This window comes from Ictalurus punctatus, chromosome 25 (genome assembly GCF_001660625.3).
Source record: "Ictalurus punctatus breed USDA103 chromosome 25, Coco_2.0, whole genome shotgun sequence".
In the NCBI taxonomy this organism is placed as follows: domain Eukaryota; kingdom Metazoa; phylum Chordata; class Actinopteri; order Siluriformes; family Ictaluridae; genus Ictalurus; species Ictalurus punctatus.
Window position 1 is genome coordinate 4,598,437 of NC_030440.2, and position 15,727 is coordinate 4,614,163.

At 38.9% G+C, this 15,727-nt stretch overlaps 2 protein-coding genes across 7 annotated transcripts in view; one reads left to right on the top strand and one right to left on the bottom strand.

The window, feature by feature from the left end:
- kif13bb (kinesin family member 13Bb) overlaps positions 1-11,764 on the top strand; it is a 52,912-nt gene extending 41,148 nt beyond the window's left edge. The window contains exons 35-42 of the mRNA XM_017455790.3: positions 249-326; positions 409-462; positions 2,797-2,860; positions 3,438-3,574; positions 4,957-5,019; positions 5,104-5,256; positions 5,633-6,554; positions 6,959-11,764. Of these exons, the coding sequence (XP_017311279.2) occupies positions 249-326; positions 409-462; positions 2,797-2,860; positions 3,438-3,574; positions 4,957-5,019; positions 5,104-5,256; positions 5,633-6,554; positions 6,959-7,197 (1,710 nt within the window). The 3' untranslated portion in view covers positions 7,198-11,764. The remainder of the gene's footprint in view (positions 1-248; positions 327-408; positions 463-2,796; positions 2,861-3,437; positions 3,575-4,956; positions 5,020-5,103; positions 5,257-5,632; positions 6,555-6,958) is intronic.
- The window catches only part of hmbox1b (homeobox containing 1 b), a 36,092-nt gene continuing 31,522 nt past the window's right edge, over positions 11,158-15,727 (bottom strand). For all 6 annotated transcript variants that reach the window (XM_053675789.1, XM_017455792.2, XM_053675790.1 and 3 more), the window contains one exon: positions 11,158-15,703. In XM_053675789.1, coding sequence (XP_053531764.1) covers positions 15,560-15,703 — 144 coding nt within the window. In that variant the 3' untranslated portion in view covers positions 11,158-15,559. The remainder of the gene's footprint in view (positions 15,704-15,727) is intronic.

The following is a 15,727-nucleotide window of genomic DNA, read 5'->3' on the forward strand; positions in this document are numbered from 1 at the left end:
ACTCAAACATACCTGTCTGTCACCAACAACCATGCAACAGTCAAAGTCTCTGCAGTTTTCTCCTTCTGATGTTTGATGTGGATATTAACAGAAGCTCTTGACTTGTAATTAAGAGAATCACTGTTTCTAGCTCGGACGTATTATCACCAGACATCCTGTACAAAATGCTTAGATTTATATTCTGATTATAATCTTTAATTAAATAATTTGTTCTTAATTGAAATGTGTGGGTTTTTTTGTGACATCAGGAGGTGGCGGTGAAAGAGCAGCTTGCCAGCAAAGGGAAGAGTCCGAGACGCTGTCTTAGCTCACCCAGCGTCCACAGGGTGAGTAAGAACTGTAGAACTGAACACGTTCATTGGGTTTTAATGCTGACACAATAATAATGATCTTGTGTCCCATTTTCAGCTGTCTGGGAGCGGGCAAGATCTTTCATACAACCATGAGTCTGGTGTGAACAAAGTAAGTGGAGGGTTGGGTAGGGGAGTTGGGGGAGCTATCCAGAAGCTATTCAGAGGGTATTCAGAAGTTATTAGAGAATATTTATATTACACACATTCAGAAAGAATGAAGCAAACCTTTAAAGAGAAATGTACCGTTTTAACTAATAATATCTTAACATGGATGCACAGTTTAACCATATTGTTACTTCTAATAATGAAGAATCATTGACTGCGTTTACATGGACAGCAGTAATCTAATTACTGACCTTATTCTGAGTAAGACAATATTCTGATTAAGGTGTTTACATGAGTCGCTTTTAGATTATTCCTTTCATGTTCCCATTTTACGTGTTCTAGCACATAGATCGATTAACGGCACATGTCAATACGTCCCCACGCCACGCCGTTCCTTCCAGAATTTCACATAGCAACATACAGTTGGTCTTCATTATGGCACCGTATAGTCTTGGGTGTTTTTAATTTTTACGAAAGCTTCAAGTGCACTTAATCATTTGTCATGCTGTACGTGCAATTAGACGACTGATTGAAGCCGTGGGCTGCGTCCCAAACCGCGTACTTACCTACTATATAGTAGCTGAGATACATGCATCTCACCTACTATATAGTAGGTAAATACTGTACTCGATTTCGGACGTAGCCGTGCCTTCTTGTTTGACATCAAACGGTTGCGCACTGCCGTGTGTCCTGTCGCACAATGCGGTGAAAACTCTCACACGATGTTAATAGTGTGATTGTGTGTACATGTCTGTAATACACCTCGATAATGTGACTAAAACAGGAATACTCCACGTCTTAATTCCATTTTTGTTTACTACGAGTATGACATTAATCGGATTCCATGGTAGTTTCTTAATCAGAGTATCGTCTTAATCTGGTTAATATCGGATTATTGTCGTCCATTGTACTGACTGTGAAACCAGACACACTAAATCTTGTTAGTATAAATTCAGAAAGTATTTAGACTCCTTTCCCTTTTTGCATACTTTAATTGTATTACAGATTCAAGATATACACACAATAATCCATAATTGTTTTAAAAATTCAAAAACCAAAGTCTCTCATTTAGATAAGGTCCCACAATTCACAGTGCATGTCAGACCAAAAATCAAGCAAAGTCCAAGAAACTCTTCTTAGACCTGTGCGGTCAAATTGAGTCTAGACATAAATCTGGGCAAAGGTATAAAGCCCTTTCTAAAGCTTTGAATGTTCCCAGGAGCACAGTGTGCTCCATCATTGTGAAATAAAAGAAGTTTGGAACCACCAGTACTCTTCCTAGAGCTGGACATTCAGCCAAACTCAGTAACCGACTAGAAGGGTCTTGGTCAGGGAGGTGATCAAGAATCCAATGGCCACTCTAACAGAGCTTCAAAAGTCTTCTGCATAAATGGAGAACTTTCTGGAAGGACAACTATCTCAGAAATACTCCAGTAATCTGGCCTTTATAATAGAGTGGCAGAAGCAAGAAACATATGACCGGCACTTATAGGAAATTTATTCTCTGGTCCGATGAGATAAAAATGACACTCTGCTGAATTCCGAGTTCTACATCTGGCAAAAACCAGATACTGCTGATCAACTGGTAATACCATCCCTACAGGAAGCTTGGTGGTGGCAGCATCATGTTATGGGGGTGTCCTTGTGTCTTTTATGTGTGTCTCAATGTCCTTGAATGGCCCAGCCAAAGCTCAGATTTAAATAACTTTGAATTCCTGAGAGAGACCTGAAGGTAGAGGTTCAAAGATGCTCAACATCCAATGTGAGTAAGCTTGAGATGACCTGCCAGTGAAAATGGGAGACACTGCACCAATACAGGTGTACATACTTGTAGAGATTTGAGCCAAAAATGTGCTTTCTGCCAAGTGTGCTTCTAAAAAGTACTTAATAAAGGATCTGAGTACATCTCTGAAAGAGAAATTTCAGTTTTGATTTGTAATAAATTTGCACAAATTTCTAAAAACATGTTTTTGTGTTGTCATTATCATGTGTACATTAATGGCTAAAACAGTAAATGTGCAAAAAAAATGAAGGGGTTAACCCTTGATGCAAGTTCTGCTGAATACAAGTTCTTGTGAATGTAAAAATCACACATTTGCAGGGTTAAAGTTCTCGGTGATGTACCTGGTGAAAAGTCATAGAAAATTTCATTTCAATAATTTGATTTCTTCTTTTATGTTCCCATATTTCTATCAATCAAGAGCAGGCAATATACCAGGCAGTTTTATTCCTTGTTTGGTCTTCTTGCTTCCTAAATCGAGTTGTATAACGCAAGTATTTCAATTCTGTTCGTCATTTTATTATATATCGATATTTTTGCTCTTCTCTAAATATCTAGGCTGCTTGGGAGAGACACCAGCATACATCATCCCATTCTGAACTGCCCCAAAACCCAGAGTCAGGTAATGCAAACAAACTATATTCTAATTTCGGGCTACACAGTATGAGCAAAATGCTATGTTTTGATATCACATCGATCACCCTGTACTGACTGTATTGACTTGATGACTATATTACTAGCATCATACCAATTCTGTAATCACTAATTACCTACAAAGCGGTAGTCTGAAAGGCACGGATACTTCAGGACACCATAAGCACACAATGGAACGGACACTGTTTTATTACACTTGTCTCTTCCATCTTATTGGATGTGTCAGATTTTACTCGCTCATGTGCAGGTAGTAAGTATTGTTTGGCGTTTTCTGCTTGGATTAGTGATCTCAGCATAAGGCCAATGCTGTAATAATGTTTAACAAACAATTCTGTATATTGCGCAGTCCTAATGTCCTGTGAAACATGGCCACACTTACAGCTAATGGTTTACTTCATAGCCTGTCACCTTTCTTTTCCATTCATCATTTCATTTATACTCTGTAGTGCAAGTAATGTTATTATATCTCTCCAAAGTTTGGTCTTCTGTTTATTTGCCTAAAACTGCTCTGCCTTTATCTGTATCCACACATTCATCTACTCCAGGACTTTCAGGCATGGCCGCCACTTATTTCTCCCCAGTTAAAGCTCTAGTGACTCCAATGCCCAAGATGCTCAAATCCCTGTTCCCTAAAAGAGAGGAGAAGAAAGACATGACCATCCCTCCTCTCTCACAGTCACAGGTATGGAATCATTGTGTTTGTATCACCTTGTTTGTATCAGATATATACAGATGTAAAAAAAAAAAAATTATTGCAGTAACTTGACTAAGCTTTTATCATTTTATTATTATGATGACGAAGAACCTCAGCACCATCACATCACTATTTCTAGCTGGTTCCTAGCAAGTAATATTCAGGTCAAATTTTGATGAGCTGCAGAGTGCACCTTGGCATACACATACAGTTGAGGTCAGAAGTTTACATTCGCCCTGCAGGATCTGTAAAACGTTTATAATGTTCATCATGAAAATTGCAAAAAAAAAAAATAATACAATAAAAATTCTTAACAGGATGATCAGTGTAAACTCTTATTATTTTGTCTTCTGTGAAACATGTAAATATCTTATGAAGCTTCTGAAGGGCGGTACTAAATGAAAAAAATAAGATCGCTAAACAAAACAACAATTTACGCCGATCATACTGTTCAAAAGTTTACACTCCCCTGGCTCTTAATGTATCGTGTTGCCTTCTTGAGAATCAGTGAATGTTTGCACCTTTTGTAATAGTCGTGTACGAGTCCCTCAGTCATCCTCAGTGTGAAAAGATGGATCTCAACATCATATAGTCGCTGTTGGAAAGGGGTTAAATTTGCAGAAAATGCTGGAAAAGCAAAGAATGTGCAGGACCTGGAGGATTTTTCTGAAGAACAGCGGGCAGTTTAACTGCTCAGGACAAACAAGGGACTCATGAACAACTCTCACAAAACATAAACACAGTTGTTGATCATCCAGGTAACGACACACAGGATTAAAAATCAAGGGTGTGTAAACTGGTTCATTTGTGTAAATTCAGTTATTCGGTCTTGTGGACTATATGTAAACATGTGTTATGTGAAATAGCTTACTCGGGGCAGAACTAAATAAACAACACAATGCAATTTTTATGCTCATTAAACAACTATTATTATCATTTAAGGCGAATGTAAACTTATGACCTCAACTGGAATACATTTTTAGTAAAAAAACATTGATAGTGGTTAGGATCAATGTTTTGTCAGAATTTGTGTATTGCTGTTGAGTGTTTGCTCGTCTAAGCACTACCACTACAATACCCAGCATGCATTACATAAATACCTCACAGCCTTGACTGCTAACCAGAGGTGTATCAACTCTCCTTACTTTTCTTGTTGCTGTCATTTTTCTTCACTATACTCAAAACACGTGCAGCTTTTATGTTGCTATGCAACAGTAAATAAAATTTTTTTAAAAACTGAGTTAAAGACAGTTAGCCAAGTTATTCGCTTTCCTCAGAGTGGCTGTGTCTTTCTTCTGCATTATGGTGCAATAATGTTGGATGACGAGATAATGCTGGATTGAAAACTCTTCTTCCTAAATCTTTTACAGAATGTTCCTCTCATAGTAATTCAGTGTGCAACTCCTCAAGAAAACCTCAGTGCTCCTAAACTGGTATGCTGATTCATTTTAGAAACGTTTGCACTGTATTTTTAAACTGTAAGTCATGAGGTCAGCTGTACGCTTGGCTTTCTTTAGGAATCTGTAAATTCCACACCAGTGCCGCAACAAAATACAGTGACCTCAGTACCCGAAGCTTCATCTTTCACTGTGGATACTGCGGATACTTCACCTGTTTCACAAATCACTGCAGCTTCAGACATTGTTACAGACAACACACCTGATGCCCAGGTAACAAAATATTCATTAACACAACATGTGGTATCGATCGTCTGGTAATTTAGCAACCGTGCTTTGAGAATTTTCATAAATTGTCAGTAAGTAAGGAGTAAAACACAATGGGGCACTCTGTTTTAGGATAATCAATTCAAATTTGTAACTATAAACTGATAAAGTATGATGTTATTCTTTAATTAAAAAATGTAATCATTGGAAAATCGTTGTGGTCACTACTGACGGTACATGCTGTTATTGGAAAATAATCAATTATTTTCTTATATCAGTCCATCCTGATATGTTTTATTCTTTGCAATACTTGGTTCCTGTGTGCTTTAGTGTTTTTCCCTTTCAAAGCCATCCTTCTCTGCATCACATGTTCTCTTTGCAGACCAGAGTCACAAAAAGCCAGGCACAGAACCCACCTGAGTTTGTAGAGGGTGCACCTCTGGTTCAGTCAGACAGCGAAGACTTGGCTCACAGCCCAATTAGCGATGAGTCTAGTGGCTACATCTCCACCAGCATCTCTACTGCAACTCTATCAGACACTCTTGTCTCAAATACAGACTTGAATTTAGTTCCCACGTCAGAGTCAGAAACACAGGAAGCTCTCAAACCCTCACACAAAATGGAACCAGTGGAAGATGTTGATGATAAAGAAGTGCACTTTGAACCAGGGAAAATAGCTGAACATCCAAGGCCAGAAGATGAAAGCCAAGAAAATGCTACACCTCCAGATAATAAAAAGAAAACCGACGACTCTGATGAAAGATTCGATCCGCTTTCAGAAAGATCCCCTCTTTCTGAGAATTTGGTTGAAATAGAGCCCTCTGTTGAACCAAAAGAACCTGTCCCACTCACTATAACCCAGCCATCCCCACCCTCATCTCCTGATCCTGACGTCCATCCCAAAGCAACACACTCCTCATCTAAAACAAGGAGTTCAGACCCACTTCCTGTTGCCAAACCTTCACCAGCACTATTAGTCAAACAAGAACAAGCTCTTCCTACCCAGCCACCCACATCAAACCCGTTCAGAATAAGGAAGGTGAAGGCTTCAGGCCTGAAATCATTTAAAGGCATCCTTCAGGAGGCAGAGGAAGAGTTGGATAAAGAAGGTGTGGATCGTCTGGAGAAGCTGGAGATCCTGTCTGACTCAGAGGAAGGCTGTGAGGAAGGAGCTCTGCCAGAATGGTTGAAGGAGGATGAATACGTCACTGTAGGCAGCAACAAAAATGGCACAGTGCGCTACATCGGACCTACGGACTTCGCAGATGGAATCTGGGTCGGAGTGGAGCTCGATATGCCAGCAGGTACTGTGTGTGTGTGTGTGTGTGTGTGTGTACACTGTTGTCAGAATACAAGGTTGTGTGTTTGCGAGTCCACGTTTCCACCTTTCCAGAGCTGCTGATCTGCACTGTTAAGCTTGAAGGTTAATGGAATAGTTTTGTACACAGTTATCCTAAATGTAGTAAATGTGGTGCCCAATGTTTTTTTTTTTTTTTAAATGCTTGAATCTCACTTTAGAAAATCTGCATTAACCCTAAAACTTCCTCTATGTTGTTATTGCAACTACTTTTATGCAAAACCTTATAAAAATCATTCAGAGCTTCATCCTGTGATGAATCTTGAAGTGAAGAAAGTCGGTTAAATAAAAACAGGACCCACATGTTTGGTCCATACTGTACATCTGTTAACGAGTCCGTTTTCACTGCAGGTAAGAACGATGGTTCAGTTGGAGGGCGTCACTACTTCCACTGTAACCCAGGGTACGGGGTTCTAGTGAGGCCGGACCGAGTGGCTCGAGCTTCAGGAACGGCTAAACGACGGAGACAGAAACGGAGCTCGCAGAACCTGTCAGGGTCGAACCCAAACTTAGCAGCCCTGACCGCCATGGCGAAAGGCGATGGTGCAGGAGCACGCCGAGGAGAGAACAGGAAGTCCTGGAACACTTGAATGGGACGCTCAGGAATGCTGCGTCCTGGATGACCTGACACATTAAAAATTAGCGTTACTAAGTTACTAGTCACTCCCACTGACAAAGAGCTTAACAACCAGTTCATCTTTGTGCTGCAACGCCTCAAGGACAAAAGCAAAAGCATCAATTTGTCATCTTAATGAAAAGGAAACTACTTCCTCTGTTCCTTAAACAAAAAAACGTAATGAAAAGCTGTGTTCAGTGAGCTTCATGAAAAGCAACGCTTTTCAAAAAGTTTAGCAAAAGCTACAGTTCCTGTCCGTCTTTGGGGAGAGGAACAAAACAACATCCTGTCATGGAAGAATTCCACGCTGAAGGAACGCTGTATTTCCTCTCTGCTGAAAAGACCTGAACAAAAAAGAATACACCATCTCCATCTTTTGTTCGGCTTAAAATAGAAAACTCGATAGAGAGTTTGCGAGACGAACAAAAAACAAAACACTTCTTTTGTCTTTCATGAACGTTAGGAGTTCCTTTGCATTTTCTCAGAATTTATGAAAAAGCTAAGAGTGACACTTTCACTATGGGCAAGAATTACTTAGCAAGTTATGACTCTTACAGTGTTACAGATCAAACATCAGCCTTCTGGCTCGTTCCTAATGACACACAGTTGTAGGATGTTTTATAATCCACTGTACTGATCAGTATTTATGTACGAGTTTTATCTGTTGTAAGTGCCTTAACATCATCTTATTTACTTTTAGGAAAATCTCATGGCCAGAAACATTGTGAGATTTAATTAGTCAAAATGACACGCCTCAGAACGGTCTGCTTCTGGAGACAGCTTCTGCTTCTGTGTGAATTTAAATGGTAAATATGCACAGGGGTGTACATTTCTTTAAAAAAAAAAAAATTAGGGTTAAGGTTTGCTAAGCTTTTGAGTCTGTGTTTTTATTATTGGTTAAAAATATATATATTTTATAAGACCGCTGGGTGTGACAGCTACTTCATGTGAATTAGTCTTGGGGGACATGCTTTTAAAAAATAATGGTGTTTTATCATAGTGTTTGAAGTATTATGTCACATACAGTTGTGTTCAAAGAAATAGCAGCGCGTTAATAAAAGTGAATAAAGTGCAAGTATTTTTTGATAGCTTTTCATTTCCATATTTCAAACGGTAGAGGAAACATTACACATTCAATTCCTAATCATTACAGGCAGTAAAGAAAAGCAATATTAATCTGTTCAAAAAAATGAGCAAGTGTTGACAGTGTTGAGATTTAACTTCACTTTCATTTACTGAGCTAATATTTAGTTGCATTACCACTGTCTTTGTCAACCAACTTCTGGCACATAGAGACGGGTATTTCAGCCCAAGATAAACGAAATACATTCCACGGTTCCTGTGAATTTTTGGGTTTTGCTTCAGTAACTGCATTTTTAATGTCAGCTCACAAGTTTTCAATGGGGTTGAGGTCAGGGGATTGAGCTGGCCACTCCATTACCTCAATCCTTCTTGTCTGGAACGAAGATATTGCTTGCTTACTCGTGTGTTTGGGGTCGTTGTCTTGTTGAAACACCCATTTCAGGGGCAGTTCCTCTTCGGCATAGAGCAACATAATCAAAAGAATGTTGACGTATTCAAACTGATCCGTAATCCCTGGTATACGATAAACAGGCCCAACACCATAGTATGAAAAACATCCCCATGCTATGTTTTTTGCACCAACGTGCTTCACTGTTTTCACAGTGTACTGTGGCTCAAATTCAGTACCCGGGGTCGCCTGACATACTGTGGGTGACCGCTAGACAACAAAAGAACTATTAACTATCATCAGTCCACAGAATGTTACGCCATTTCTCTTTGGGCCAACCGATTTGTTCCTTGACAAATTTGAACCGATTCTGTACATCCGTTGTTGTTGTTTTTTCTTCAACAATGGTGCTTTACAGCAGCTTCGTGCTAATAGCTTAGCTTCGATCAAACGTCTTCTGACTGTATCAGTACTTACAGATCATTCTAGATCGTCTTTGATCTTTCTGGAGATGATGATTCGCAGAATCTTTGCCATTCTGACTATTCTTCGATCCGTTTTAACAGTAGCTGCTGATTTTCTTCGCCATTTTAATGCGTTTGAGATCATTTTAGCTGAGCATCCTATAATTGGCTGCATGTCTCCAGACGTTTCCCCCTCTCCAATCAACTTTTGAATCAAATTACTTTGTTCCTCTTGGCCCGTTTTACTTAGCAATTCAGAAGGAGATATATTTTTATAGCAATGTGTGAAACATTTACTTCCCTTCTTCCTTAATAAAGGACAATTAATGACACCCGTTTTTTCACTGAATGAATGAATAAATTCTCTAATTAAACTCCACACTGCTATTATTTTGAGCGCGCCCCTTTAAATGAATGAGTAGTGCCCAATCTACAAGCAAATGATTTGGAATGGAGAACTATCACTACTGCTAATAATAGTGGTCCATCACGTTACTGATGTATTGCTTTTTTTTTTTTTTTTTTTTGAACACAACTGTACGAGCACACACTGTTGTTTGTATTACACACTGTAAACTGATTGAACAAAAATCTTTGAAACTTTGAATCAAAAGCACTACTGATGATACAATTAAACACAGAAAACTGCTTTCAGATTGTATATGTAATCTGTGATGTGCTGTTATTACTGTGGACTCTGTCTACAATCAAGGATGGATTAATCAAGGTGGAAAGCGACGTAAAAATCACAGTATACTATTAAAAAAAAAGAAAGTAGCTCTGGACAATATTGGATTGATTATATATAAAATATGATGACATAGGTTTATATTAACACACTCATTCTAATACGTTATCGTTTCTATAGTAACAATTTACACAGGGACTTGTATAGAGAACATCCTACATAAATGCATATTAAAAGATGTGTGTAATCATTTCTGGGAGTCTTCAGTGTCAGTGGGAAAGCGGTTTCTTGTGGTGAGAAACTTAAAGGAAGCGGTCCGGACAGAGTGCGTTGGGGTTTCAGTAACTCCACTTCTCCTTATTCCACTCCGTCGTTGATTGTATTTACATCTTATGTAAATGTTCATTCGAGGTGCAGTGTGGTGTTAGAATCAGGTTACGAGAGCTCCGGAGTGGCGTAAGAGAAAAGTGTTTAAACATTGTGAGTTTGAATCCTGGGTACATTTGCCCCCAATATTATTCTCTAATACTCTCTTCAATGCTAGACATCTTTGGAGGTGAGCACTAACTACCTTCTTCTGTACGCACCCAGCTGTATCCTCACACTGTGTAGAGCCAATTCCTCCTCTTTCAGGTGGTGGTTCTCGTGTAATAGACAGAGCTAGTGGGTGTGAACTGGAAAGGAGAGTTTTACAACACAGTACCTTGTTTTGATAAAGAGGATAAAACCAGACAAAACTATCTCCACGTTATTTTGATCAACAACTAGGCACTAGGAGTGGCCAGATGAATAGCTATAGTATTATGGAATTAACTATTCTAGTGCTCAACACTTACAGGGTTGCATTAATTACTATTACAAGATTGAATCAACACTAGTATTGTGACTTTAGTGTCAAGGGAACATATAACATACAAATATTACACCTACAGCGCCCTACCTGTGTATTCACACAAAGTACTGCACATTAAATCTAGAACTATACAGTTTGCTGGTTGAGGTAAATACATCACTAAGGCTAGATCGTTGCTAAGCAATGATTAATGGTGGTCCATATTTTGTTTCTTCTCCATGGTGTAGCTCATAAGCACAGAGGTTCAAAACGGCGTTTCAAATAGACACCCACATGGTTACCACAATGTTGATTAGCATGAAGACCTACAGCGTTCAGGTTTCTTTTTAAGGATTGGATTATTGGTGTTGAAGTAACCATAACAGTGTTGAATTAAGTTCGCTGCCTACAAATTAACACACACACACACACACACACACACACACATACTGAAGAGATTAATGGAGCTGAGAGTGGTGTTCATCAATATACCTTTATTCTCTAGTAGATACAATACTAAAATAAACACAAGTTTTAAAAAAAGTCATCTTAAACAAAGAAACTGTACAAAAAACGCTAATATATACTACAGTTTAATTACAGAACAGTCTACTGTCCAAAAAAGGCACTAAAGTCTTAAATGGGACAGAATGATTGAGATCCAACTTACTTAAAATCAATACATTTATTTATAGTTTTATTATTATAGTGTATTCTTTACGATACATCGTTATTGAACTGTCGATATAAACTATACGCAGAGGAGATGTTTATGGACAGATGAATGTGAACCCTGAAGACTGGAATACAAAGCACCCCCTTTTTTTCTTTTTTAAAAAAAATTTATTATTGAGTGCTTACCCTTAAAGACTCAGGATTTAAGCTAAATATTGAAATATAATACTAGTGTGTGTTGCAGCTGAGAACTATGTTTTCCATATCATATGGCTTATAAAGCCCAGTCAAGGTGATAACAGTTTGGCACAGTGTTTGTGTGTGTTTAAAAGCTGCAACATCACAAGTACTCGTGCTGTTTTTCAGCATAAACACAGTGTATGTTAGAGTTACACTGCAGTACGCCGGGGGGGGGGGGGGGGGGGGGGGGTAACTAATTAAATAAAAATACACTATAAGTGGTAGCTTTTAGTTATTGAACTGTTTTCCTAGAGCAGAAATTCTGACTGATTTGGTCAGATACACAACCAAAACAAAGCTAGCTACATAAGCAAATTACTCCGTGCTCTAGTCAACATTGGCCAAGTATTTAAGATCTTGGATTATGCTGAAACGTTGAAGTCCAGCTAGATAAGATAATGAAGAAAAAGACTAATGCTAGCTTTAAATTATTATGCAAGTCATCATATAACCTATGTATCTAGCTAGCTAAAGAACAACTGGAAAGCCATCGTTAGCTAAACTCAGTTTTAAAGTTTTTAAATCATTGCTGTGGAGCTGGCCTGATAACAAAAATACGTGTTAATGTTAAAGGAGTATCTTGCTAGCTACAGAAAGCTAATACTAAGCTAAGCACTGTAAGAATTTGGTGACATTAAAAACACTGGTATCTATCCAGGGAGCATAAATCGCTACTGTTTTTGAATCTCGCCAATTCAAATAAAATAAAAAGATTGAAGAGAATATCCAACCATTATTTGATTAAACAGTATATTAGCAAAATGATATTCTACAGCACTTAGCTTTCTATGTTGTCATTCAATGCTAACTTTCCTGCTTCTAAACCCTGATTTAGGTTATTTATTGAAGCTCTAAAAGTGAGGAGTAATACCATGCGAGCTAGGATTTTGGAGAATGCATTTAGAGTGAAGCGTGTATGATTTATCTGCTTCTGGGAAAACATTTCAATAACAAAAAACACTGTGCGCTCAGTGAAAAAAGGCTACATGCTAATAACCAGAAGGTTGCACGCTCAAATCGCAGGACTGCAAGAGAGCCAGTTTCCGAATCCTGAGCATCAACTGCTCAGTTAACATGCCAAAAGAATAAATTTGAAATATTTTTTTCCCCCAACAGCATCAATAACACCGCTTCAGTTTTCCATTACCGACTGCCCGTGCGGCTTCAAGAACTGCTTTTACTTTCGATAGGGGGTGCTCTGTTTTCTGTTTCAAAATATGCTTGAAAATATTTGACACACAGAAAGACTGCTCTTTTAAAAAAAATTTTTAAAAAACTACTGAAATAAAAATAAACAAAAAGAACCCTTGATTAGTTAATTCTGCATTTCATAAATATCACTCAGCTTTTTTACACTGGGAAAGAGAAGACAAATCATAAAATCATATTGAATATAACAAAGTTTATATTTTAGATTTTTTATTTTATTTTTTATTGAGTAAAATAGCTACATATTGGAAAGTGTACCGAGCCTGCGTTAGTCAACAGCAGACCAGGCATGTGCCGATACTGATATATACGTGATAGCCTGCTAGTGATCTAACGATCCGATACGGAGTATCAGTATTGATTTCAATACTGCCCTGAAACACTGGATCGGAATTGGAAATGCGAACACGGGACATAAACTTTACAACAGAAACGTTTTTACACACACCGCTGTCGTGCCTGTGAGGTTTTGCGGAACGAAGCTTGCACAGAGTCGCTCGGTTACTGTAAGGCTGTTAGTATCAGGTACCCAAGAGGTCCTAGAGGAGTATCGTTTAGAAATAGTAAAGTAGGATCGGAGCATTGCTAATACAAGCCGCCTGCCGAAGATGGGAACGATGAGTGAAGTTTAAACTAGGAAACACTCGCCTTTGGAAGTAAGCACAACCGTTCATGAAACATTATCCTTGGTCCATTTGCATACCAGATTACTGACACACAAATGTTTGATTTTTATAAAAATCACATCACTTAATTCGATGTATTGTATTTGCTCTGGCATACAAGCTTTGTCCACAACTGTGAAATGATTCTCAGCAGATTCTGCTTCTGAAGCAGAATCCATGTTCCATGTTGACTAAAATCCCTCATGCCTTCGAGAGGTCTTCTAATACACTTCACTTGAGCTAGTACAGTAATGGAATGGCTTTTTAAAAAAATGGAGTCCAAGGGAAAGTCAATGAGGGCAAAAAGAATATAGAAACAGGATGAGAACAGAATGATGGGACTTCCTTCACAGAGAAGGTCTCTCTCTCCCTCTCTCACACACACACACTAAGCACTTCAAGAAGACTGCTGTTATTAAAAACAAAAATGCTACCTAGCTCACCAATGGAACGCAGCTGATAAAAGTTTAAAACATCGCGATTAAGAGTTTTCTCCAACTGTCTAAAAGATTATCGGCACATGCCTACAGCAGAAGTCCTGAAGTGGCAGAACAGAAACATATTAGCTTTTCTGTACACTGCAAAATCGTTACGAAATCAAACAGCATCAAGAAATGATGATGCACTGGCCAGATTATGAGGTTTAGGGTTAAGATAAGAGCACTCAGTCTTTCTCTCTCTCGCTCTAATTTCAGCTCTACAGCTGTCATTGCACAAGAACTTACAAGTGTTTAGGCCATGACTGAGATTTAGCTTATTACTTAGAAATCTCCAGATATGAACATAGAACAAGAAAATAAATACTAAAACCAAGAAAGGATTTACTCCAATCCACTTTGGGTGAAGCTGGACATTTAAGAAATAAAATCAGAAAACACCATTACTGTATTTTCTGGTCTGATGCATGGTTCCCCTTTTCAGTGATTTATTTCTTAAAACGCAATTTACACAGAGCTTTGTAACGTCTCCTAGTTTCATGGATGTAACAGAACAGTGCTGAATTCTGTTAGAATTTTTTTTAAAAATCAAATAAATTAAAATGTCAACGTTAATGCAAAAATATTCCTAGTGTTCTACTAGGAACCCTCTCTGTAATGGGAAACCCTCTGGTGTAAGGTTATTTAAGGGTTCTAATGAAAATCATACACCTTATATTCCAGACAATATGGTAATTTTGTGTTTCGAGGCTTTCAGCTGACCATCGCTTTATAGTCCAAGGGACTCCAAGTTTCCATCCTTTGGCATTTATAAAAACCACATCTTATTAGTTTCACTTTTGCTCATTTATATATCAGTTCACCTCTCCCCATCACAAAAAAAACAAACAAAAAAACCCATTTAATAACCTGATTGCTGTTTGAACCGTGAACTAAAATCAATTCCAAAATTAAAAAATGTAATAATAATATTAATAAAAAAACAATCCAATTTTAGGAGGGAATAAAAGTGTTAAAGCGCCCAAATACACAGAGCTGTCACTCAATGCAGAAGTCTGGTACACAGCCACGGGGCTGTGCAGCACACACACTCTTCCTTTCCACCTACAAAGCTTCTCACACACACACACACACACACACACACACACACACACACACACACACACTCACTCGCACACACCGACGTCGAATGTCCGCATAAAGCTCCTGCACGTCAGTGGAAAAAACAACGCCACTTCCAGGAAGCACCGATGAGGGACGAAACGCAAAAAGCACGACACTCCTGGAGCGGAATGAGGTAAAGGTTGGGGTCAGGTTACAGGAAGGGCTGGAGGTGGCGGCCCCACACTGTGGAAGATTCCAGAAAACATGAGGACCTTTGTGGTTTTGTTTTTTTTTTTTTAAACACAGTCCCAGGCTGAGGAATAGAACCTGGACTAGATGGCCATTTTCAGATACAGTGTAATGAGAGGATGCAGAGGAAGAGAGTGACCCACGTCTGAGCAGCATGGAGTCATCACAAGAGTCGACCTCCGCTCTGGAAACAAAATAGCACACATCCAGTTCTCCGCGCGCGCGCACACACACACACACACACACACACACACACACACACACACACACACACACACACAGCTCCATTCAGCAGACCCTCCTCAGTCGTCGTCCAGCGCCTCTGTTTTGATATCGCTGGCCACGCCCCCTGGGCGAGACAGGGCCAAGATGCTGTGATTGACAGCTGCCATCTCCACGGCAAGGGAGATAGGATCCTGATGGTCTGCGTGGTTAGTGCTGTCATCCTGAAAATAAAACACACATGAACC